This window comes from Rattus norvegicus, chromosome 5 (genome assembly GCF_021556685.1).
Source record: "Rattus norvegicus strain SHRSP/BbbUtx chromosome 5, alternate assembly SHRSP_T2T, whole genome shotgun sequence".
Classification (NCBI taxonomy): Eukaryota; Metazoa; Chordata; class Mammalia; order Rodentia; family Muridae; genus Rattus; species Rattus norvegicus.
In genome coordinates, this window is record NC_141538.1 from 33700261 (window position 1) to 33727238 (window position 26978).

General features: G+C 39.8%; 1 protein-coding gene and 1 pseudogene across 1 annotated transcript in view; both read right to left on the reverse strand.

The window, feature by feature from the left end:
- The window catches only part of Necab1 (N-terminal EF-hand calcium binding protein 1), a 204270-nt gene that overhangs the window by 108420 nt on the left and 68872 nt on the right, over positions 1 to 26978 (reverse strand). Inside the window, 2 exon segments of the mRNA NM_022302.2 lie at positions 14062 to 14159; positions 18787 to 18812. Of these exon segments, the coding sequence (NP_071638.1) occupies positions 14062 to 14159; positions 18787 to 18812 (124 nt within the window).
- LOC120103363 (U2 spliceosomal RNA) lies at positions 14736 to 14866 on the reverse strand (annotated as a pseudogene).

Here is a 26978-nt window from a genome sequence, read left to right on the forward strand (position 1 = left end):
ATAGAAAACCTAAGAAAGAGATCAAGAGTCATAGACGCAAGTGTCACCAACAGAATACAAGAGATAGATGAGAGAATCTCATGGGCAGAAGATATCATAGAAAACATTGACACAACTGTCAAAGAAAATGTAAAACGCAAAAAGCTCCTAACCCCAAACATCCAGGAAATCCAGGATACAATGAGAAGACCAAACCTAAGGATAATAGGTGTAGAGGAGAGTGAAGATGCCTAACTTAAAGGGTCAGTAAATATCTTTAACAAACTTATAGAAGAAAACTTCCCTAACCTAAAGAAAGAGATTCCCATAAGTATACAAGAAGCCTGCAGAACTCCAAATAGATTGGACCAGAAACAAAATTCCTCCTGTCACATAATAGTGAAAACAACAAATGCACTAAAAAAAGAAAGAAAGAATATTAAAAGCAGTAAGAGAAAAAGGTAAAGTAACAAATAAATGCAGACCTATCAGAATTATTCTCAACATACACTGTGAAAGATGCTTGGCAGATGTCATGAAGACCCTAAGAGAACACAAATGCAAACCAAGGCTACTATATTCAGTAAAATTCTCAATTACCATAGATGGAGAAACCAAGATAACCCATGAGAAAACCAAATTTACACAGTATCTTTCCACAAATCCAACCCTACAAAGAATAATACATGGAAAACTCCAATATAAGGAGGGAAACTATAGCCCAGAAAAAAAGCAAGAAAGAAATCTAATTTCAACTAACCCAAAAGAATATAGCCACAAAAACATAATTCTACTTCTAACAACAAAAAATAACAGGAAACAACAATCATTGGTTCCTAATATCTTTCAACATCAATGGACTCAATTTCCCAATAAAAAGGCATAGACTAACAGACTGGATGCATGAACACGACCCAACATTTTGCTGCATACTGGAAACACATCTTAGAGACAAAGACAGACACTTCTCAGAATAAAAGGCTGAGAAAAAAAATCCAAGCAAATAGTCCAAAGAAACAAGCTGGAGTAGCCATTCTAATATTGAATAAAATTGACTTTCAACCAAAAGTTATCAAAAAAGTTAAGGAAGGGCACTTCATACTCATCAAAAGAAAAATCTACCAAAATGAACTCTCAATTCTGAAATCCATGCTCCAAGTCAAAGGGCACACAATTCATAAAAGAAACTTTACTAAAGCTCAAAGCACAAATTGTACCTCACACAATAATAGTGGGAGACTTCAACACCCCACACTCATCAAAGGACAGCTCATGCAAACAGAAACTAAACAGAGACACTGTGAAACTAACAGAAGTTATGAACCAAATAGATTTAACAGATATCTATAGAACGTTTCATTTTAAAAACAAAAGAATACACCTTCTTCTCAGCACCTCATGGTACCTTCTCCAAACTGACCATATAATTAGTCACAAAACAGGCTTCAACAGATACAAGAAGATTAAGATAATCCCATGCATCCTGTCAGATCACCATGGACTAAGACTGGTCTTCAATAACAACAACAAAAACGACAGAAAGCCCACATACATATGGAAGCTGAACAGTGCTCTACTCATTGATAACTTAGTCAAGGAAGAAATAAAGAAAAAAAGTAAAGACTTTTTAGAATTTAACGAAAATGAAGTCCCATCATATCCAAAATTATGGGACACAATGAAAGCAGTGCTAAGAGGAAAACTCATAGGTCTGAGTGTCTCCAAAAAGAACCTGGAGAGAACATACACTAGCAGCTTGACAGCACACCTGAAAGCTGTAGAACAAAAAGAAGTGAATCCACCCAGGAGTAGTAGAAGGCAGGAAATACTCAAACTCAGGGCTGAAATCAACCGTGTAGAAACAAAAAGGACTGTACAAAGAATCCAGAAAACCAGGTGTTGGTTCTTTGAGAAAATAAACAAGATGGATAAATAAACCCTTAGCCAGACTAACCAGAGGGCACAGAGAGTATATCCAAATAAACAAAATCAGAAATGAAATGAGAAACATAACAACAGAAACAGAGGAAATTAAAAAAAATTATCAGATCCTCCTACAAAAGACTATACTCAACAAAACTGAAAAATCTGGATGAAATGAACAATTTTCCAAACAGCTATCAGGTGCCAAAGTTAAATCAGGATCAGATAAACCATCTAAACCATCCCATAACCCATAAAGAAATAGAAAGGGTCATTAAAAGTCTCCCAATCAAAAACAAAACAAAACAAAACAAAACAAAACAAAAAACCCAGGACCTGATGGGTTTAGTGCATAATTCTATTAGATCTTCCAAGAAGACCTATTACCAATGCTCTCCAAACTGTTCCAGAAAATAGAAACGAAGTCATACTGCCCAATTTGATCTATGAAGCCACAGTTAGACTCATACCTAAAAAACACAAAAACTCTACAAAGAAAGAGAACTTCAGACCAATTTTCCTTATGAATATTGATGCCAAAATACTCAATAAGATTCTCAAAAACTGAATCCAAGAACATATCAAACTGATCATCCATCAGGATCAATTAGGTTTCATCCCAGGGATGCAGAAATGGTTCGGTATATGGAAATCTATCAATGTAATCCACTGTATAAACAAACTCAAAGAAAAAAACCACATCATCATCTCATTAGATGCTGAGAAAGCATCTTGACAAAAATTTGACACCTCTTTATGATAAAGGTCTTGGGAAGATCAGGAATTCAAGGCCCTTACCTAAACATAGTAAAAGTTATATACAGCAAACCATAGCGAACATAAGTTAAATGGAGAAAAACTTGAAACAATCCCACTAAAATCAGGGACTAGACAAGACTGTGCATTCTCTCCCTACCTATTCAATCAAAAGATCACTATTTACAGATGATATGATAGTGTACTTAAGTGACCCCAAAAGTTCCACCAGAGAACTACTTAATCTGATAAACAACTTCAGCAAAGTGTTGGGGTATAAAATTAACTCAAACAAATCAGTAGCCTTCCTCTACTCAAAGGATTAACAGGCCGAGAAAGAAATTAGGGAAACTACACCCTTCACAATAGTCCCAAATAATATAAAATATTTTGGTGTGACTCTAACCAAGCAAGTGAAAGATCTGTGTGACAGGAACTTCAAGTCTCTGAAGAATTGAAGATCTCAGAAGATGGAAAGCTCTCCCATGCTCATGGATTGGCAGGATTAATATAGTAAAAATGGTCCCTTTTCTGAGAACAATCTACAGATTCAATGCAGTCCTCATCAGTCTTCCAATTCAATTCTTCACAGAGTTAGAAAGAGCAATTTGCACATTCATTTGGAATATCAAAAAAAAACAGTATAGGGAAAACTATTCTCAACAGTAAAAGAACTTCTGGGAGAATCGCCATCCCTGACCTCAAGCTATACTACAGAACAATTGTGATAAAAACTGCATGGTATTGGTACAAAGACAGGCAGGTAGTTCAATGGAATAGAATTGAAGACCCAGAAATGAATCCACAAACCTATCCACAAAACTTCATCTTTGACAAAGGAACTAAAACCATCCACTGGTAAAGAGATTGCATTTTCAACAAATGGTGTTGGTTCAACTGGAGGTCAGCGTGTAGAAGGCAAATTGATTCATTCTTTTCTCCTTGTACATAGCTCAAGTCCAAGTGGATCCAGGACTTCTACATAAAACACATACACTAAAACTAATAGAACAGAAAGTGGGGAAAAGCCTCAAACACACAGGCACAGGGGAAATTATCCTAAATGGAAGACCAGTAGTTTATGCTCTAAGATCAAGAATTGACAAATGGGACCTCATAAAATTGCAAAGCTTTTGTAATACAAAGGATACTGTCAATAGGACAAAAGAGCAACCAACAGATTGGGAAAAGATTTTTACCAATCCTATGTCTGACAGAGGGCTAATAGCCAATGTATACAACGAACTCAAAAAGTTAGCCACCAGAGAATCAAATAACGCTTTTTAATAATGGGGTACAGAGCTAAACAAAGAATGCTCAACTGAGGAATATTGAATGGCTGAGAAGTACCTAAAGAAATGTTCAACTTTCTTAGTCAGTGGGGAAATGCAAATCAAGCAACTCTGAGATTCTACCTCACACCAGTGAGAATGGCTCATGTCAAAAACTCAGGTGACAGCAGATGCTGGTGAGGATGTGAGAAAAGAGGAACACTCCTCCATTGTTGGCGGGATTGCCAGCTGGTACAATCACTCTTGAAATCAGTCTGGTGGTTCCTCAAGAAAATCGAACATATTACTACCTGAAGATCCAGCTATACCACTCCTGGGCATATATCCAAAAGATGCCCCAACATATGCCCCACTATGTTCATAGCAGCCTTATTTATAATAGCCAGAAGCTAGAAAGAACCCAGATGTCTTTCAACAGAGGAATTGATACAGAAAATGTGGTACATCTACACAATGGAATATTACTCAGCTATCAAAAACAATGACTTTATGAAATTCATAGGCAAATAAATGGAACAAGAAAATATCATCCTATGTGAGGTAACCAAGTCACAAAAGAACACACATGGTATGCACTCACTGATAAGTGGATATTATCCCAAAAGCTTGGAATGCCAAAGAAAAAAAATTCAAAGATCATATGAAACTCAAGAAAAAGGAAGGCCAAAATGTGGATGCTTTATTCCTTCTTAGATTGGGGGAACAAAATACTCATAGGAAATACAGGGACAAAGAGTAGAGCAGGGAGTGAAGAAACTGCCCCACTTAGAGATCCATCCCATATGCTGTCCCCAAACTCAGTCACTATTGCTTATGCCAAGAAGTGCTTGCTGACAGGAGCCAGATATGGGTGTCTCCAGAGAGGCTCTGCCAGAGCTCAACTGATACAGATGAGAATGGTTGCAGCTAACCGTTGGACTGAGCAAGGGGAACCACAAATGAGGAGTTAGAGAAAATTCTGAAGGAGCTGAAGGGGTTTGCAACACCATTGGAAGAACAACAATATCAACCAACCAAACCCCACCAGAGCTCCCACGGAGTAAACCACCAACCAAAGAGTACATATGCAGGGACTCATGACTCCAACCACATATGTGACAGAGAATGGCATTGTCTGGAATCAATGGGAGGAAAAGCCCTTGGTCCCATGAAGGTTTGTTTCCCCAATGTAGAGTAATGCCAGGGCGTTGAGGTTGGAGTGGGGGGGTGGGAATGGGAGCGCCCTCACAGTAGCAGCTTAAGGGGGGAAAGGAGTATGGGAGAGAGGAGAAAGAGGATAGCATTTGAAATGTAAATACATATAATGTCCAAGAAAAATAAATTTATAAAGAAATCAAAAAATAAATAAAAATTAATTATAAAGAAGAGAAAAGAGTGATGCACATTAAAGAATACTGAAAACTCTAAATAACTATGAAAAGGCTGATTTGTCTATTTTTTTCCCTAGGCCCCATTGTTTCTAAGTATATTTGAACATATGCATGTGTAGCTGCTTGTCTATATGTGTGCCCCCTGTGTAAAAATGCCTATGCAGCTAGAAGTGGGTGCTGGGATCCCTGGAACACAGACAGTTATAAGCTGTGTTAAGTGGGTGCTGGGAACTGAACTTAGGTCCTCTACAAGCATAGCAAGTGCTCTTAGCCACAGAGCCATCTCCTCAGCACCCTCAAGTTGCAGTATAATTAAAAAAGAGCATGACCGGTTCCCACAAGTTCCTACTCTGTGTGGATCTGCGCACGCTCTAGTTGTTTCTCTGTCAGCTGTTTTCACATACTGTCCTCTTGGGGGGTTGTTACCAAGCCTGAGACTCACATTGCGTTCTGTGGGCCATGCTAATGTGGCCTTATGCCATGCTAGTCCCAAGCATTTTATAGCCTAGCATGGCTTCCTGTCACGGACTCTGATCACACTCCCAACAACCCAGTGAAATCATTACTCAGCAAAATATAACCCAATAACCAGATTGATATGTTAAATACTCAATGTACAATATATCCACACAATTAACTTACAACCAATTGATAAGGATATAAACCACCTACCTAGATAAGAAATTTACCTATAGAAATCCATCCCTTAAGAATTATTCGTAACAATCTGTATCTACATAGAGATGCATGGCGAGGACTGTTTATATCTGCCTCCATTCTGCTTCTCCCTCTCTGCTCCTCCTTCTCCTTCTAAAACCTCTCTCTATTCTGAGGTGAATGCCAGCAGCAAATCATTGAACTGAGAATAGGGTCCCCATTGGAGGAATTAGAGAAGGGACTGAAGGAGCTGAAGGGGCTTGCAACTCCATAAGAACAACAATATCAACCTCCATAGCTCTCAGGGACTAAACCACCATCCAAAGAGTACACATGGACAGACCCATGGCTCCAGCTCCATATGTAGCAGAGGATGGCCTTGTTGGGCACCAATGGGAGTAGAAGCCCTTGGTCCTGCCAAGGCTGGCCACCCCCCCCACCAGTGTAGGGGAATGTCGGGGCGGGGGAGGAAGGAAGGGAGGTGGTTGGGGAGGGGAACACCCTTGTAGAAGAAGGGGAGGAGGATGGGGTGGGGGACTTATGGCTGGGAAACTGGGAAGGGGAATGACATTTGAAATGTTAATAAAAATTTCCAATAAAAAAAAGTAATAAAACCTCTGTTCAGCCTGTAGGTTGATGTCATTATGTAGGTGAAGGCAGGTACAGGATAAGAAAGAGGCCTGTCATTGGACGAGAAGGATGGATGGGCAGGAGAAAAGTTTTAGAGAGGAAGGAGACCTGAGCGAGAAGTGGGGAACAGCCCAGAGAACATGGAGGCGGATGTTAATATTTCTCTCTGCACATTTACAGGTTGTTATGACTATTTTAAAGAGGTAGATGTGTATAGGATTTTGTGCTGTTTAGATGGGCAATTATATCTTATCAATTGGATCAGAGGTTATTGTGTGGTGTGTTTTTCATGTGGCGACTTAAGTTCAAGAGAGTGTGTGGTAGGGGGACACACTGGGTCCACCACGGAATTGGGATGTGTATGCCTGGCGTGGTGGCAACCTGCTTTGGGAACTAGATGGTAGAGAGATTTCTTCTAGGCTCAGAGAGTAGCCATTGGCAGTGTGAGATGGGATGGAGCTTAGCAGGAGAGACGCTTTGTTGACTAAGATGAAAATATCCCACAGATGCCATGTATGCCATGGTCCCTATGGTACCAGCACTAATGCAGGATAAAAAAAACTATTTTATATTATACCACAACACCTGCCTCCCTTTCTTCTCATCCAACAACAGGCCTCATTTTATCTTATACCTGCCTTTACCTACATAATGACGTCAACCTACACCCTCATCTCCATCTTCCTCATAGGCACTCAAACATTGTGTTGGCAGCAAAGATGAGCCAGTAGCATTCATCTGGTAACTTGACTATAGTAAGTCACATCAGCCACCAGAATAGGGGCTGGCTTCAGCAGTGGCGAGAAAGTGCCAGGGTTACCAAAGGAGAGGCAATCCAAGTCCCGAGGCAGCCCAGCCTTGGCTATGAGCTCTGTTCTCTACCCTCTCAGCCATTGCCTTGCAGATGCTCTGTATGGGTTAATTACTTAGGTCTCCTCACAAATGGTATCAGTAAGTTCAACACTCTTCTCACCTTCACATCACCTCACATTTGTTTGCTCACCTCAGGTTTGTTCCCCTTTGTACAGTGCCAGGTAGTGGGGTCTTCTGCCAAGAACTGCTTAGTTTTTGGGTCAGCAGTTATGCACTTTTTCAGGTTGGCAAAGACCTCTAATGAGAGGACTGTGCCATATACAATTTAATTGAATAGTTTAGTGTTACCTTTTGCCAACTATTGGGCAGAAGTCTGCACAGAAGGTTCTAAAGCTTAGACCTGGGTCAGACCTTCTCTTGCTGCACTCAATCTGTGGCCTTGAGACCCTTCTACCTTGTTTCCCATGACCTCCTTACTACACCAATTTGCATGAAAAAGAGGGAGGAACCAATGGGTTGTCAAATAAGCTGTTTGGAAATTATTTTACCATAAAGTCCAAGAATTAACTTCCATTTTACTCTAAAAACCCATGTAAAATGTCACAACAACAAAGGATGGATATGCCTGTCTCCTGTGAGCCTAAAGGTACTTTAGTATTTGACGCACCGCTTGAGTCCTATTTTGCCTGAAAAGAGCGGTATTTTTTTTATGATAAATCTTAGAATCATGAATATTTATTCATTTTTGTACTGATAATAAAACTCAGAATACATCATAATATTTAAATATTGAGAGAAACACATGTCTCAGAGAAGCTCAGATGCTAAGTACTAGGGAAATTGGAATACCAGAAGTAGGGAAAGTTTGAAGTAAAGGTGTCCAGAGTTGCTAAAGAAAGCGAACCCCAAAGGCAGATATAAGAACCAAGAATGACAGAGGTCTGACTCTTCTAGAAACCAGGACTCATAGCCCCAAATAGTAAAGATATACTGTAAGATATCCTTGCTTAATACATAGGCGAATGCCAGCAGCAAATCACTGATCTGAGAACGGGACCCCTGTTGAAGGAATCAGAGAAAGGACTGGAAGAGCTTGAAGGGGCTCGAGACCCCTTATGAACAACAATGCCAACCAACCAGAGCTTCCAGGGACTAAGCCACTACCTAAAGACTATACATGCACTGACCCTGAACTCTGACCTCATAGGTAGCAATGAATATCCTAGTAAGAGCACCAGTGGAAGGGGAAGCCCTTGGTCCTGCTAAGACTGAACCCCCAGTGAATGTGATTGTTGGGGGGAGGGCGGTAACGGGGGAAGGATGGGGAGGGGAACACCCATAAAGAAGAGGAGGGGTAGGGGTTAGGGGGATGTTGGCCCGGAAACCGAGAAGGGGAATAACAATCGAAATGTAAATAAGAAATACTCAAGTTAATAAAGATAAAAAAGATATCCTTGCTTAAAATTGATTTCTAAATGAAAAATTAGAAAAAAGTAGGGTTTAAAAACTCTTATTCTTCATTTTAGCTTTGAAGAACCTCCTAAGCGTTATCAATACCAACACATGACAAACTTTGGCTTCATCATAATTCTACAGTGACCATGGTACAGTGTATCTGTCCTGACTCACTTCCTGGGGTTGGGGGTCTTGAGTTAAACAGTCAGAACCCATTTATCTCTTCTCTGATATGGCAAGCAGATTTACTGCCAGTGAAGATACCACAAATGACTTGTAGTTCACTTTTCTTAAAAGCCTGGAATGTCAGCCCTTCCCACGGAGGAAGGATTTTTTTCATCTGGATAAAAATATACCAGGCTTCTAAAAGAGAAATGCTGGCTGTCAGTTAGCCGACTTCCCCATGCTGGCAACACAGGGGAGATAACGGTTCGCCAGTGCCTTGAAAGGTGTTGGAATGTCTGCCTTTCATACCCATCTTTAAGCTACCATACTAAGATATGATGTCTAATTTTATTTTCTACTGTTTCACTTTTTCTTTTAGAAAAAGATGTTTTCATAGATTAAGAAGTATTATATAAATGAAACACGGGTTAAGGGTCAATGTCAAAAAAAATTCTACTTAAGAGATGAAAATAAAAGATTGGCTTTGCTTTAAATGTCACAAGGTTTCATTGTATTAACACAAGAAAAAGAACAGGATTTTAGTGCATGCTTGTATAAAAATAAAAAAGATTATATGCTCATTTTACCCTATTTTAAAAAACAACTTTGAAGGCTTCTAGAACTTAGAATCTTTTTTTTCTCCATCTTTACTAAATTGGGTATTTCTTATTTACATTTCAATTGTTATTCCCTTTCCTGGTTTCCAGGCCAACATCCTCCTAACCCTCCCCCCTTTTATATTGGTGTTCCTCCCCCCATCCTCCCCACAACATCCCATTCACTGGGGGTTCAGTCTTTTTTTTCTACAAGGAATTGAAGTTTTTAGCTTTTTTACTGTATGGATGCTCCTTTAACTACATTTATTTAATACTGGAAGAAAATTTCAATTGTGAGGATCTTTTCAGGGCTTAGAGCAACTGTGTCAAGTAAAATAAATAAACAAATAAAGACATTTCTTTTGTTTTCTGCAGAAACATTTTTAATTACATAGTTACTCAAAATTATTCATTGATATGGTCAATAGCCACAAACAAGTGGATCTGGTAATGGAGGTGAAACTTTGTAGACAGGGTAGCAAGACAAGATTTTAATGAGGCCACTAAAGATGAGACCTAAAGAATGAAAAGGAAAGGCACTTTGTGTTAGCCGATTTTCTCACTGCTCTATCTATCTAATAAGAATTGACTTATGAGAGAATGTTTCTATTTTGACTCACAGGTTGAACAGGTACTGTCTACCATGCAGGAGAAAGCACAGTGGTGGGCAGCTTCACAGTATCAGAAGTGAGCTGCTGGGGCTCTTTGCCTTTTTGTATCTTGGCAGAACAAGAAGTGAAGAGCAGACAGGAAGTGGAACAGGGCTAGAAAACCTCAAGGTCTGCCCCCCTTGGCCAACTTCTCCAGGCTGGCTTTACCTCCTAAAACTGCTACCACTTTCCAAAGCAGCGAAGTCACCTGGGAATTGAATGTTCAAACACATAATCTTGGGGGCATATTCCACATTCAAAGCACAATATGTGTCAAACAGATTTTTATTCATTTATTTGTAGTACTGGGAACCGAACTTATGATCTCATGGTTCAATTGCTCTATAAACAAGTGCTCTAGAGATACGCCCTAACCACACCCTTTTTCTATTCCTTAGTATTTTTGAGCCAGGGATTTGCTATGTTGCTTAGGCTAGCTGTAGTGTGTTTCCTAGGCAAGCACTGAACTTGGCAACTTCTTGTTGGCACCTTTTAAGTAGCCTACAGTAAGAGGCCCATCATAGATTTTAAAATGACCGTGTTTGGAGATAAACTAACCAAGGGCAAAAGTTAACTGGCTCTGGTGCTGTGTGGGGTGGGGCATGCTGGATGGGGGAGGGGGAATGAGCCAACCCTGAGGGCACAGTGAGGAGTATGGGAGAGTAGGAAGGAGAGCTGACCCTGCCTCCTGTCCATAGCAGCACTGAGTGGCCTAGCTGCAGCCGTGCTAAAGAGCTCAACATGGTGGTTCCCATAAGGGAAGCCCGTGGTCTGACCATCACAGCTACTATATAGACCCAGATTGAGGGCGCCGAGTTGACCCACCCAGTAATCTATATCATTTTTTGAACAGTTGGGAAGCAAGAAAGGGCCAGTCCTGTTGATCCAAAGTAGTAGGGTCTCCAGGATAGAGAGCAACAACAAAATCATAAGGAAGAGTCCCAGTGAGCATCCAATATCGATGGTGTCACAAAATCCAGAGATCTTGATCCAGACTACTGACTCATTGCAAGGGACAGTTGCAAGGGAAGATGTGTGGACAGAGGGATGTACTGTGAGGCACACTGTGACATATTACAGCTTCCACGATGAGATGTTTCTATGATTTGGGGTGTGTGTGTGTGTGTGTGTGTGTGTGTGTGTACTGTCTGGTGGTGGGCGGGTCTCTGTTTGTCTATAGCGCATCTGTGCTGAAGGGTAGAGGGCAGGTCTATGAACATCTTCTTTCCCTGCCTGCACCATGTATCATGGCAGAAAACAGGTCTGTCTTTCTCCTCTCATGCTGTGCTGCCTGGATTTGATTTAATTTGATTTGATTTTTAAATACCCCAGGCATAAAACAGCTTTACCCACCAAGCCAGGCATCAAGCTCGGATGAAGATATACTGCCTTCCCTTCTGCCCCTGACTGATATAAGAACAGCATCACCAACAAAGTATCTCTCTGCTCATTGCTGGGGTTGGGGATTAATGTTTTCAAAAATGTGATTTTCCTGCATAATTCTTATGTTAACTCTTTTCTGTCTTTTTTTTTTCTCTTTCCCTCCTAGTTGCATCTCGGCCCTCTATAAGAAGTCTGGTGAGTCCTCTCCACAGGTTGCATCTTTAGCAGTAGGTGGATCAGGAACAAGTTGGTCAGTATTAGAGGACAGGAAATCTTTCCAGACTGTACCCTTCATGACGCTTCAGTTTTGTCATTCTGTACTGTTGGCATTTTTGAAAGAAGAGTCTTCCTGTCTGCCTGGAGAAAATAGGGCCAAGACTCAGAGAGTTTAGTGAGAAGAAAACTGGATGCATTTTCATTTATGATGCAAACTTTTAATTAATCTGTCACCTATGTCTAGTATGGCCCAGACCGTATCTAATATTATGCCCTTGAAATAACTGCAAATTCCAACCTTGCTTGACTAAAAGTCTTTGTTGAGCAGAGGATGGGAATCTCAAGATCCAAGTGCTTCTTACATAAATTCCCAGCAAGTCACTCTGTGTCAGCCCAACCACTACTCTCCCTGTTGTGGCAGCTGCCACCACGGGTTCCTTAGCTTTATCTTCCCTGCTTAAACCTGTGGCTTTTCCCCAGTGGATCAAGGTGTTCAGTGCCCCTTCTGTCTGGACCTTGCCCTGTCCCACAACCACTTTGCTGTTTCCTGTAAGCATCTGAATTTTGAAGATGCTTTTTCATGTGGTTTCTCCAGTTGTATAAATTTGTTGTCTTTATTCAGAAATTCTGGGTATGCTTTAAAAAACATCTTACCTGCCCTGCCTTTTAAATACTAATGTGTCACTTGATTCACAGACAGTTAAAAATTTAATTCTCACCTCTTAATTTCTACATAGCAGTCAGTATTTAATTACTCGCTGCAGTTTAAAATATTTTTCTTCTACTCGTAAACATTGCAAGTTCCTGGCTTGTCTTAAAACGTCCCACCCCATCCCCAGCCTTCCTGGATCCTTCTCTTCTGATCACCATCAAAAGCTGTGCTCTTAGACTGAACCCCCAGTGAACTAGACTGTTGGGGGGAGGGCAGCAATGGGGGGAGGGTTGGGAGGGGCACACCCATAAGGAAGGGGAGGTGGGAGGGGGATGTTTGCCCGGAAACCGGGAAAGGGAATAACACTTGAAATGTATATAAGAAATACTCAAGTTAATAATAAAAAGAAAAAAAAAGCTGTGCTCTTATTGGACAGGATTAGATTCTCTCCTTATTTTAGTTTCGCCCCTGTGTCTAGATGACACCATTCAACTCTTATTGCAACTCCAGCACCAGATGTTACTTACGAGAAATAGATTCTTTCTCCAGTGGTTTAATTGTCTTCTTTTAGACACCACCCAGGTCTAAAAGCTTATCCTGTTACGTTCCCACACTTGGTTTTCTTTCAACATTCTGTCTTGGTAAAGTCACTACCCAAGTAACCAAGCTAACGAATAGATTTATCTTGAGACATTCCCCTCCCTGATTCCATGGGACTCTATATTTTGCCAAATTCTACAGGTATTGTGGCAAACACAAGTGCACGCTTCTTTCTAGTCTTGGTATTTACCCTCAATTTGTCCTTCAAATACAAGCATCTCTCACCAGAACTGGTTAACCAGCCTTCTTATCCACCTTCCTGATTCTGTGCCCTCGAATTGTTGTCTCAATTACACACTGATTATCATGTGCTCTTTCCAAAAGACTGAATGAGCTTTCATATCTCTGCTTGAAATACTCTCTTATTTGCATCTTGGATGTAGGCTTACGTCCTTAGCTTTGGTGACATCATGGAAGATGTCACCCTTCCCTAATCCAGCTTCATCTTCAATTGTGTCAAGCTCTTATTTTTCCAAACTTTTAGGCTTACTGTTCATGTTTATTTCTTTGCGTGCCCTGGGCCACTTCTGACACTGTATGTGCTGTTATCTCTCTCTTGTCGAATAACTAAGAGCTTGATTTCTAAATCCTCAGATATCTCTTTCAGTGTGAACTAAGTTTGCATCCTTGGTTCCTCTCTGTTACATAATAATGTATTTACATACATGTATTACCACTACATTAAGAATTTCCAGAATAGCTTTGGGTATCTTTGTATCCTCAGCACAAAATATTATCCAGTGCACAGTTAATACTTGCGAATGTACTGTGAGGAAAGAATATAGTCAATATAAAAAAAAATGAACCATCACTGATAGAAGCACTCTGCACTTTCGTGATAAATTGAGAAACACATTTGAGTTTCAAGAAAATATTTTTCAAGGAAGATATTGTTCTAGAGAGCAACCATTGACACTGCCTTACTTTCTTTGTCTTGCCCATTGCTTTCAGGATGGAGAGATTCAGGTCTTCAAGTGCAGCCAGAACATTCTCATATTCACCCAAGTGCTGAGAAAAATATTCTGGAAGATGAAAGTATTAAAATAAATTTATGTTGTGGTTTATATAATCATAAAACAAAAATCATATAAACAACTGATAATTTACTTCATAAATTAGTAAGCAAATGCTGGCCTTACATAAATAATAACTGAAAATCTTTCAAATGAAACTAGATACTAATTTTATCAGAAAAGTAAAACAGAAAAAAATAGAAACCTAGCTGATTATAATTACCCACAAAAATGTTCTTTCTTACAAAAAAGGGGGTGGGGGAGAACATGAGTCAGAGTGTGATGGCAAGGTTGAGTTAATAAAATGTCCTTCTTATCAGTTGATTATTACAGATCCCACTAAGATAGCAATTTGAGGAAAAATGTAAAAATGTTCTTGTTTCTTCTAGGAAACATTTAGGAAGTTTAGCTTTTCCTCAAGGTTTGATGTTGCAAATCAAAAAGGAGGCCAGCTGCAGCTCTCCCCGTGGGCATGCTTCTGTCATGTATAAAAGCAACTTGTGACTTCAGAGATTTATTTCAATGGAGCAAAAGGCATGTTTATCACATTTTTTCATTTCTAGGAATGAGTAATGCCTTGGAAATTATGAGTAAGATGAAAACAGGGAACACAAAATAATTTCAACTTGGTTGAAATGTAATACAGATAATGGGAAACTTCATTTACAGAACTCAGATTTCTACACTTGATCTTAGCCAAAAGGCCGAGAAGCGATAGAACTCAGATTTCTAGGTTCAGGGACATCCAATTGTAACATAATTTTGTATATTAGAAGGAGCAGAACTTTTATTGACTATGTAAATAGTCTTTATCACTCCCGTGAACTATCTATTGATGAACTACTATTATTATTATATTTCTATAATACCATAACACTTAGGAATTATATTAAAATGATATAAACTAACATACAGATTTCAATTAGTGGGGCATACAGCAACATGATCTATAGGTACATTTAAGTCCGGGAAGTAGCATTCCAAGGAACTTCCTAGAAACTGAGATTATTATTAAAGACTCATCTACTACATCAGATTGGGTTTTGAGTTAAGGACTAGAAATCAACGTTTTCTGCAGATTCTGCAGAATATGAAATGAAAATTAAATTTAAGATGGTTATGTACAATGGTTAGGTAAAACATTTTGGAAAAAAAAAAGTGACATCCTACAGCTTTTCTCAAAGACTTTACCTGGATGTGATGTTGATGATTAGGGAGAGATAGTGAGGTTTCAAGAGACAAGGACAAGGATCATTGTCAGGAGGGATTTCATCATAGACTAAGGAACATGAATCAGCCAAGAGTGGAATGAATGGAAGAGTAGAAAATGGCTAGACTTGGACTAATCTCATATTCCTGTCACTACAACTCCTATTTATTTATTAAATCACAATGTCAGAATTTTGCTTTTGCCTTTGCCATTACTTGATATCATTGGAGAAATGTAGGCTTGGAACAGATATTGATCACTTGAAACACTTGTCTTTGGGTAACAAGAGAAAATAGAACCTACTTTTATTGAAATACACAATGGATTTGCATTTCCATGGATTTGCAGAAAAAGTAGTCATACAGCATTTATAGGAAACCTAGAATCAGTTTTTCTCAGTTGATGTGGAGGACTTTTGAAAAGCAGTCCCGACACTGGCTGGATGCATCAATGGAAGAATAGAATGCAATTCATAAACAGATACTTTAAGAACATCATTTCCACAAAGCGAATCATCTTCCCATGCAGAGTCAGCACGGCACCCTCACTAACAAAACAAGAGGTTGGTTTCTCCATTCCCCACTGCATGGTATTAGTAGTGCTGTTTTCCATTTTATTTTGTGACTTCCAAGGTAGATCTGGTATAAGAACAAAAGGACCCATGGCTAATGCATCAGAGTAGAAAATTGTCTCAGAAAGCATTCTCTTGTGCGTAAATGGCTTCCATTGTGAGTACCTTGCTAACACCTCTGTGCTTGTAAACCAGGCAGAAAAGGAAGTAAATGAGATGAGAGATAAGGTTTGAACCCCTGTAATCTGAAGGATACAATCAGACAAATATGTCCAGAAATGATTATTCTAAGGTAATTGGTTGATTACTGTGGGTGAGTAGACCAGAAAACCCTTAAAAGAAAAATGCACTTTGAAGAAACATACATAATCAAAATTCACCAGTGATGTTTCAGTTGGTATACCCACGTGATAGAACATTATTAATTAAAATATTATTTAAATGTTATTCTCATAAATTAGACTGCAAAGATATTTTAAAGTAATATTTTAATAGATTTTGAGTTTTAGTTCCATAATTGAATTAACTGATGAATAAAACAAAAGCTTAATAAAGCTAGCATCTAGGTACCTAGAATCTGTAATTGGTTTCTAGGAGAAAGTGTATGAAATCTCCTTTCTATGTCAATCAAGCCTCACCCCTCCCACACCGACAGGAAACTTGTACGAGATGTGACCTGACATATTTCACTTGCCGGCACTGAAACGTTGGCTGTGATTAAAATCCAACTTAAATATTTTATATTCACAAAATAATGGGAAATGAAGCTGCAATTTAGAAATAAAAATACATATTCTAGAGCAGAGCAGAGTATTATAACACAATCATGAATATAAGCACTGGATTTAAAAATGTAAATAAATTCTGTTATCAAAGCCCAATCAGTTCCCTTGCTACACACTGTGGGGAAGGGCAGCATTCTAATTCTCCAGTACATACAGGGTACAGGACCAATCAAGTTTTGTTATTACAGAGAAAGGCAAGCAGAATCAAGGACGGATGATTAAGTGTAAACTCACTGTTGTGCTTTAGCATTTGGTAGTTTTAGGAGGTGACAGAGACTTGTAAGATATGCCTTAAGGATAGATAAACAGCAGAGTAATTGGAGAGGAGCCACTAAATGTTTTTGTCTTAAGACTTATTAATAATAATGGTTTTTCTTTCACTTGGCTCATCTTACTCAGGCAAAGTCAATCGAATATAAAAGGAATTACCTGAACAATTGGAGGGAATGGTTACTTTGGTGCGCTGTACCTAGACATCTGAAAGAGACAGGTCTCTCCCTTCACAAAATGATCTACGTGGTTGTCTTAGCCCTCCCGAATATCACACTCTTCAACAGAAGGGGTTGTCTACACAGGAGGATGGACTACAACTTGAGTAGGGGCTGTCTACACAGGAGGATGGACCACAGCTTGAGTGGGTACTGTCTACACAGGTGGATGGGCTACAGCTTGAGTGGGTACTGTCTACACAGGAGGATGGGCTACAGCTTGAGTGGGGACTGTCTACACAGGAGGATGGACCACAGCTTGAGTGGGGACTGTCTACACAGGAGGATGGACCACAGCTTGAATGGGGACTGTCTACACAGGAGGATGGATTAGAGCTTGACCTTCAACGGCTTTGCTGTTTACCACACATTTTAATGTCATGTCTATGGAAACCCCTTTGTCTGCTTAGCACAGTAATTGCCATGCAGAGTGGGAGCCCCCTGTGACTGTGTGTGAAGACAGGGCAGGGTTCCCCAAATGTCACAAAAGCCTAACCTTCTGGGATGCCAAAATGCCTTCTTTATGAACCAGATCTAGTTTCTTCAGTTGGATTCTTGTCCCTGAATGGGGAGGGACATTGTGCAAGTATTATTTGGGAAGTGTAGTGTTTAATGGCCACTGAGACCTTTGAAACCTCCTGACCTGTAAGTATTATTTGTTTCGCTTAGTTACTGCCTTGAAACTACAATGTGACACTTTATCCTGACGAAATCTTTCAATGTTGATCCGCCAGGTTGACAAAACAGAAACTAACCAATCCTAAATAACATAAAATGTCCATTTGGATGACTGCGGTTGAGCTCTAAAATTGTAAAATTTCTACAGTAGCTAGGAAACATTTGTGATTTCAATGAGAAGTCCTAGAAAATGTTTTCTTTAAACTATCTAAATGTTTCAGGCTGCCTAGACAATAAAATCATACTGTGCAAAGGTTTTATCTAACATATTTATCTTAAAATGCAAAATATAAAACTTTCCATATTCATATATATACATATATATATATATATTTCAAGTTTAGTAGTTTCATAATGCTCTGCTCTCATACCAAATAAAGTTCAGATCATTTATTTTCCCATATTTTTAATCTCTGATTTCTGTTCCCAACCACAAAAATAACAGAGCTAAATGAAAAGGCTGGCAGACTAAGCATTCGAGAATATTTTCTTTCTGCACTTGTGCTTTTCTCTTTTTTTAAAAGTGCATTTAAGTCTCTAGAATGATTGCACAGATACAGAACAATGTTATTTTTATATGTCAAGGATACAATTTAAAGACTGCACAACGATAATAAAGCAAATGGAGAAGTCACATTAAGCTAGCGAAGACTAAGCCTTCTATAAAACCATTGCACAATCCCAATTGTCTATTCACAAGCAAATTAACTAGGTCCAACTGTTTAAGAACCATGCACATGGGAGCCAAATTCAAGGATACAGAAAAATCCCCGGTGACTCAGACTCATGCTTTAAACTCCCTACTCCAGGACTTTTAACTCCAAGGTGTGAGAAATATCACATCACATCTTCCCCCTTCCTAAATCAAACTAGCAACACTTTGATTAGTCTTAAAGATACTTACCACATAGTTCTTCTGTGTCAAGATTGCTGAAAAGAGAGAAAGAAAGGTATTATTTCTTTGATAACATTTTTTTTCATTTATCTTTTCTCCAGTGCTGAGAATTGATAAATTCAAATACTTGGATAAAACGTTAGGTAATATAATATACTACTGTCAGAAGAATAATGCCATGACCATGACCTTGGACTGAGGACCCCGAGGTAGAGATATGAAAAGATACTCTAGTCAATCACCTCATATACGCTATGCAAGTGATTACTCCTAGCCTTTCCTTGAACTTTCTAAACACTTAAATACAGTTACTCTCCAATTCACATAATTGTTTAATAAATGTATGTAGCTAGATAGTTCTCTCCTCCATTTTACATTGTAAAGTAGTTGCAGATTATTAGTAATTATATCAGAGTCTGTCTTGAACAAATAATTTTGTATTTGTGTTTTTTCTTTCAGCCTACTAGAAAAATAACCTACAGTGGGAAAGAACATTAGCCCTGGAGCCAGAATGCTTGGGCCCAAATCTTGACTCTATAATTTACTGACTCTGCGATCTTGATACTTATTAGTCAGTAGATCATTATAACTAATCAGGTTTTGAGAAACAGGAGAAGTATAAAAATATTAGCAATGATAAATGAGAATTTAACAATAACATAATTGTAATTCCTGTTTTTTAAATGAAGAGGACAAGAGACATACCTTTTAAAGATCTAAAATACATGATGATTAACTAAGAACAAGAGTTTGAAAATTCTTAGAATATGCACTTGTCACATTGTTAAATTTCAAAGACTTCATAGGGAAGTCTTCCTTTAGGTTATAGGAAGGGACACCAGACAGGGGAGACACTGTCACAGCATTTCATAAGAGCCCTATCATTCCTTATTATGTAACTGATTCAAATTTTATTATGTGACACTGAATATTCTATCTTATATTTGGATATTTTGATATTTCAATGCATGTTTTTTTTTTAATTAGGCTTGCTACCTGACAGATTAGGTAGGGTTTGTTGTATTGGTTTTGTTGTGGGTGACTCATTACTCATCTGTTTATTCTATGAACATGTATTGCGACATGTTAGACATTATTCTTTTTTTTTTTAACTTGAGTATTTCTTTTTTTTTTTTTTATTAACTTGAGTATTTCTTATATACATTTCGAGTGTTATTCCCTTTCCCGGTTTCCGGGCCAACATCTCCCTAACCGCTCCCCCTCCCCTTCTTTATGGGTGTTCCCCTCCCCATCCTCCCCCCATTGCCGCCCTCTCTCCAACAATCACGTTCACTGGGGGTTCAGTCTTTTTTTTTTTTATTAACTTGAGTATTTCTTATATACATTTGAAGTGTTATTCCCTTTCCCGGTTTCCGGGCAAACATCCCCCTAATCCCTCCCCCTCCCCTTCTCTATGGGTGTTCCCCTCCCCATCCTCCCCCCATTGCTGCCCTCCCCCCATAGTCTAGTTCAATGGGGGTTCAGTCTTAGCAGGACCCAGGGCTTCCCCCTCCACTGGTGCTCTTACTAGGATATTCATTGCTACCTATGAGGTCAGAGTCCAGGGTCAGTCCATGTATAGTCTTTAGGTAGTGGCTTAGTCCCTGGAAGCTCTGGTTGCTTGACATTGTTGTACTTTTTGGGTCTCGAGCCCCTTCAAGCTCTTCCAGTTCTTTCTCTGATTCCTTCAACGGGGGACCTATTCTCAGTTCAGTGGTTTGCTGCTGGCATTCGCCTCTGTATTTGCTGTATTCTGGCTGTGTCTCTCAGGAGCAATCTACATCCGGCTCCTGTCGGTCTGCACTTCTTTGCTTCATCCATCTTGTCTAATTGGGTGGCTGTATATGTATGGGCCACATGTGGGGCAGGCTCTGAACGGGTGTTCCTTCAGTCTCTGTTTTAATCTTTGCCTCTCCCTTCCCTGCCAAGGGTATTCTTTTTCCTCATTTAAAGAAGGAGTGAAGCATTCACATTTTGATCATCCGTCTTGAGTTTCATTTGTTCTAGGCATCTAGGGTAATTCAAGCATTTGGGCTAATAGCCGCTTATCAGTGATTGCATACCATGTATGTCTTTCTGTGATTGGGTTAGCTCACTCAGGATGATATTTTCCAGTTCCAACCATTTGCCTACGAATTTCATAAAGTCGTTGTTTTTGATAGCTGAGTAATATTCCATTGTGTAGATGTACCACATTTTCTGTATCCATTCCTCTGTTGAAGGGCATCTGGGTTCTTTCCAGCTTCTGGCCATTATAAATAAGGCTGCTATGAACATAGTGGAGCATGTGTCTTTTTTATATGTTGGAGCATCTTGTGGGTATATGCCCAAGAGAGGTATAGCTGGATCCTCAGGCAGTTCAATGTCCAATTTTCTGAGGAACCTCCAGACTGATTTCCAGAATGGTTGTACCAGTCTGCAATCCCACCAACAATGGAGGAGTGTTCCTCTTTCTCCGCATCCTCGCCAGCATCTGCTGTCACCTGAGTTTTTGATTAGCCATTCTCACTGGTATGAGGTGAAATCTCAGGGTTGTTTTGATTTGCATTTCCCTTATGACTAAAGATGTTGAACATTTCTTTAGGTGTTTCTCAGCCATTCGGCATTCCTCAGCTGTGAATTCTTTGTTTAGCTCTGAACCTCATTTTTTAATAGGGTTATTTGTTTCCCTGCGGTCTAACTTCTTGAGTTCTTTGTATATTTTGGATGTAAGGCCTCTATCTGTTGTAGGATTGGTAAAGATCTTTTCCCAATCAGTTGGTTGCCGTTTTATCCTAACCACAGTGTCCTTTGCCTTACAGAAGCTTTGCAGTTTTATGAGATCCCATTTGTCGATTCTTGATCTTAGAGCATAAGCCATTGGTGTTTTGTTCAGGAAATTTTTTCCAGTGCCCATGTGTTCCAGATGCTTCCTTAGTTTTTCTTCTATTAGTTTGAGTGTGTCTGGTTTGATGTGGAGATCCTTGATCCACTTGGACTTAAGCTTTGTACAGGGTGATAAGCATGGATCAATCTGCATTCTTCTATATGTTGACTTCCAGTTGGACCAGCACCATTTGCTGAAAATGCTATCTGTTTTCCATTGGATGGTTTTGGCTCCTTTGTCAAAAATCAAGTGACCATAGGTGTGTGGGTTCATTTTTGGGTCTTCAATCCTGTTCCACTGGTCTATCTGTCTGTCTCTGTACCAATACCATGCAGTTTTTATCACTATTGCTCTGTAATACTGCTTGAGTTCAGGGATAGTGATTCCCCCTGAAGTCCTTTTATTGTTGAGGATAGTTTTAGCTATCCTGTTTTTTCTGTTATTCCAGATGAATTTGCAAATTGTTCTGTCTAACTCTTTGAAGAATTGGATTGGTATTTTGATGGGGATTGCATTGAATCTGTAGATTGCTTTTGGTAAAATGGCCATTTTTACTATATTAATCCTGCCAATCCATGAGCATGGGAGATCTTTCCATCTTCTGAGGTCTTCTTCAATTTCCTTCTTCAGAGTCTTGAAGTTCTTATTGTACAAATCTTTTACTTGCTTGGTTAAAGTCACACCGAGGTACTTTATATTATTTGGGTCTATTATGAAGGGTGTCGTTTCCCTAATTTCTTTCTAGGCTTGTTTCTCTTTTGTGTAGAGGAAGGCTACTGATTTATTTGAGTTAATTTTATACCCAGCCACTTTGCTGAAGTTGTTTATCAGCTTTAGTAGTTCTCTGGTGGAACTTTTGGGATCACTTAAATATACTATCATATCATCTGCAAATAGTGATATTTTGACTTCTTCTTTTCCGATCTGTATCCCCTTGACCTCCTTTTGTTGTCTAATTGCTCTGGCTAGAACTTCAAGAACTATATTGAAGAAGTAGGGAGAGAGTGGGCAGCCTTGTCTAGTCCCTGATTTTAGTGGGATTGCTTCAAGTTTCTCTCCATTTAGTTTAATGTTAGCAACTGGTTTGCTGTATATGGCTTTTACTATGTTTAGGTATGGGCCTTGAATTCCTATTCTTTCCAGGACTTTTATCATGAAGGGGTGTTGAATTTTGTCAAATGCTTTCTCAGCATCTAATGAAATGATCATGTGGTTTTGTTCTTTCAGTTTGTTTATATAGTGGATCACATTGATGGTTTTCCGTATATTAAACCATCCCCGCATGCGTGGGATGAAGCCTACTTGACCATGGTGGATGATTGTTTTGATGTGCTCTTGGATTCGGTTTGCCAGAATTTTATTGAGTATTTTTGCGTCGATATTCATAAGGGAAATTGGTCTGAAGTTCTCTTTCTTTGTTGTGTCTTTGTGTGGTTTAGGTATAAGAGTAATTGTGGCTTCATAGAAGGAATTCGGTAGTGCTCCATCTGTTTCAATTTTGTGGAATAGTTTGGATACTATTGGTATGAGGTCTTCTATGAAGGTCTGATAGAATTCTGCACTAAACCCGTCTGGACCTGGGCTCTTTTTGGTTGGGAGACCTTTAATGACTGCTTCTATTTCCTTAGGAGTTATCGGGTTGTTTAACTGGTTTATCTGTTCCTGATTTAACTTCGGTACCTGGTATCTGTCTAGGAAATTGTCCATTTCCTGCAGATTTTCAAGTTTTGTTGAATATAGGCTTTTATAGTAAGATCTGATGATTTTTTGAATTTCCTCTGAATCTGTAGTTATGTCTCCCTTTTCATTTCTGATTTTGTTAATTTGGACACACTCTCTGTGTCCTCTCGTTAGTCTGGCTAAGGGTTTATCTATCTTGTTCATTTTCGCAAAGAACCAACTTTTGGTTCTGTTGATTCTTTCTATGGTCCTTTTTGTTTCTACTTGGTTGATTTCAGCTCTGAGTTTGATTATTTCCTGCCTTCTACTCCTCCTGGGTGTATTTGCTTCTTTTTGTTCTAGAGCTTTTAGGTGTGCTGTCAAGCTGCTGACATATGCTCTTTCCTGTTTCTTTCTGCAGGCACTCAGCGCTATGAGTTTTCCTCTTACCACAGCTTTCATTGTGTCCCATAAGTTTGGGTATGTTGTACCTTCATTTTCATTAATTCTAAAAAGTTTTTAATTTCTTTCTTTATTTCTTCCTTCACCAGGTTATCGTTGAGTAGAGCATTGTTCAATTTCCACGTATATGTGGGCATTCTTCCCTTATTGTTATTGAAGACCAGTTTTAGGCCGTGGTGGTCTGATAGCATGCATGGGATTATTTCTATCTTTCTATACCTGTTGAGGCCTTTTTTTTGATCAATTATATGGTCAATTTTGGAGAAAGTACCATGAGGAGCTGAGGAGAAGGTATATTCTTTTGCTTTAGGATAGAATGTTCTATAAATATCTGTTAAGTCCATTTGGCTCATGACTTCTCTTAGTCTGTCCACGTCTCTGTTTAATTTCTGTTTCCATGATCTGTCCATTGATGAGAGTGGAGTGTTGAAATCTCCTACTATTATTGTGTGAGGTGCAATGTGTGTTTTGAGCTTTAATAAGGTTTCTTTTACGTATGGAGGTGCCCTTGTATTTGGGGCATAGATATTTAGGATTGAGAGTTCATCTTGGTGGATTTTCCCTTTGATGAATATGAAGTGTCCTTCCTTATCTTTTTTGATGAATTTTAATTGAAAATTGATTTTATTTGATATTAGAATGGCTACTCCAGCTTGCTTCTTCTGACCATTTGCTTGGAAAATTGTTTTCCAGCCTTTCACTCTGAGGTAGTGTCTGTCTTTTTCTCTGAGGTGTGTTTCCTGTAGGCAGCAGAATGCAGGGTCCTCGTTGCGTATCCAGTTTGTTAATCTATGTCTTTTTATTGGGGAGTTGAGGCCATTGATGTTGAGAGATATTAAGGAATAGTGCTTATTGCTTCCCGTTATATTCATATTTGGACGTGAGGTTATGTTTGTGTGCTTTTCTTCTCTTTGTTTTGTTGCCAAGACGATTAGTTTCTTGCTTCTTCTAGGGTATAGCTTGCCTCCTTATGTTGGGCTTTACCATTTATTATCCTTTGTAGTGCTGGATTTGTGGAAAGATATTGTGTAAATTTGGTTTTGTCATGGAATATCTTGGTTTCTCCATCTATGTTAATCGAGAGTTTTGCAGGATACAGTAACCTGGGTAGGCATTTGTGTTCTCTTAGGGTCTGTATGACATCTGTCCAGGATCTTCTGGCTTTCATAGTTTCTGGCAAAAAGTCTGGTGTGATTTTGATAGGTCTGCCTTTATATGTTACTTGACCTTTTTCCCTTACTGCTTTTAATATTCTTTCTTTATTTTGTGCATTTGGTGTTTTGACTCTTATGTGACGTGAGGTGTTTCTTTTCTGGTCCAATCTATTTGGAGTTCTGTAGGCTTCTTGTATGCCTATGGGTATCTCATTTTTTAGGTTAGGGAAGTTTTCTTCTATGATTTCGTTGAAGATATTTACTGGTCCTTTGAGCTGGGAGTCTTCACTCTCTTCTATACCTATTATCCTTAGGTTTGATCTTCTCATTGAATCCTGGATTTCCTGTATGTTTTGGACCAGTAGCTTTTTGCGATTTACATTATCTTTGACTGTTGAGTCAATGATTTCTATGGAATCTTCTGCTCCTGAGATTCTTTATTCCATCTCTTGTATTCTGTTGGTGATGCTTGTATCTACAGCTCCTTGTCTCTTCTTTTGGTTTTCTATATCCAGGGTTGTTTCCATGTGTTCTTTCTTGATTGCTTCTATTTCCATTTTTAATTCCTTCAACTGTTTGATTGTGTTTTCCTGGAATTTTTTCAGGGATTTTTGTGATTCCTCTCTGTAGGCTTCTACTTGTTCTCTAAGGGAGTTCTTCACGTCTTTCTTGAAGTCCTCCAGCATCATGATCAGATATGATTTTGAAACTAGATCTTGCTTTTCTCCTGTGTTTGGATATTCCGTGTTTGCTTTGGTGGGAGAATTGGGCTCCGATGATGCCATGTAGTCTTGGTTTCTGTTGCTTGGGTTCCTGCGCTTGCCTCTCGCCATCCGATTATCTCCAGTGTTACTTTGTTCTGCTATTTCTGACAGTGGCTAGACTGTCCTATAAGCCTGTGTGTCAGGAGTGCTGTAGACCTGTTTTCCTGTTTTCTTTCAGCCAGTTATGGGGACAGAGTGTTCTGCTTTCCAGCGTGTAGTTTTTCCTCTCTACAGGTCTTCAGCTGTTCCTGTGGGCCTGTGTCTTGAGTTCACCAGGCAGGTCACTTGCAGCAGAAAAGTTGGTCTTACCTGTGATTCCGAGGCTCAAGTTTGCTCGTGGGGTGCTTCTTATGAGCTCTCTGTGGGGGCATCAACCAGGAAGATCTGCACCGCCCTTTCCGGGAGCTTTCGTGCACCAGGGTTCCAGATCGCGTTTGGTGTTTTCCTCTGGCATCAGAGATGTGTGCAGAGTGCAGTCTCTTCTGGTTTCCCAGGCGTGTCTGCCTCTCTGAAGGTTCAGCTCTCCCTCCCATGGTATTTGGGTGCAGAGAACTGTTTATCTGGCAGGTCCCTTCTGGTTCTCACGGTGTCTCAGACGCAGCAGTCCTGCTGCTCCTGGGCCCTCCTCTACGGGAACCCAGAGGCCATATACAGTTTCCTCTTGGGCCAGGGATGTGAGCAGGGGTGGGCAGTGTTGGTGGTCTCTTCTGCTCTGCTGCCTCAGGAGTGCCCAACTGACCAGGCGGCGAGGTCTGTCTCCCACGGGGTTTTGGAGCAGAGAGCTGCTGCTGGCAGGGATCCGCCGGTTTGGGACTCCCCCCTCTAAATACCGGAAGTGCCTGGTTCTAGAAGAATTTTGCCTCTGTGTGTCCTGAGTTCACCAGGCAGGTCGCTTGCAGCAGAAAAGTTGGTCTTACCTGTGGTCCTGAGGCTCAAGTTTGCTCGTGGGGTGCTGCCTACGAGCTCTCCGTGGCAGCAGCAACCAGGAAGATCTGTGCCCGGGGGTTCAGTCTTAGCAGGACCCAGGGCTTCCCCTTACACTGGTGATCTTACTAGGATATTCAATGCTACCTATGAGGTCAGAGTCCAGGGTCAGTCCATGTATAGTCTTTAGGTAGTGGCTTAGTCCCTGGAAGCTCTGGTTGCTTGGCATTGTTGTTCATATGGGGTCTTGAGCCCCTTCAAGCTTTCCAGTTCTTTCTCTGATTCCTTCAACAGGGGTCCTGTTCTCAGTTCAGTGGTTTGCTGCTGGCATTCGCCTCTGTATTTGCTGTATTCTGGCTGTGTCTCTCAGGA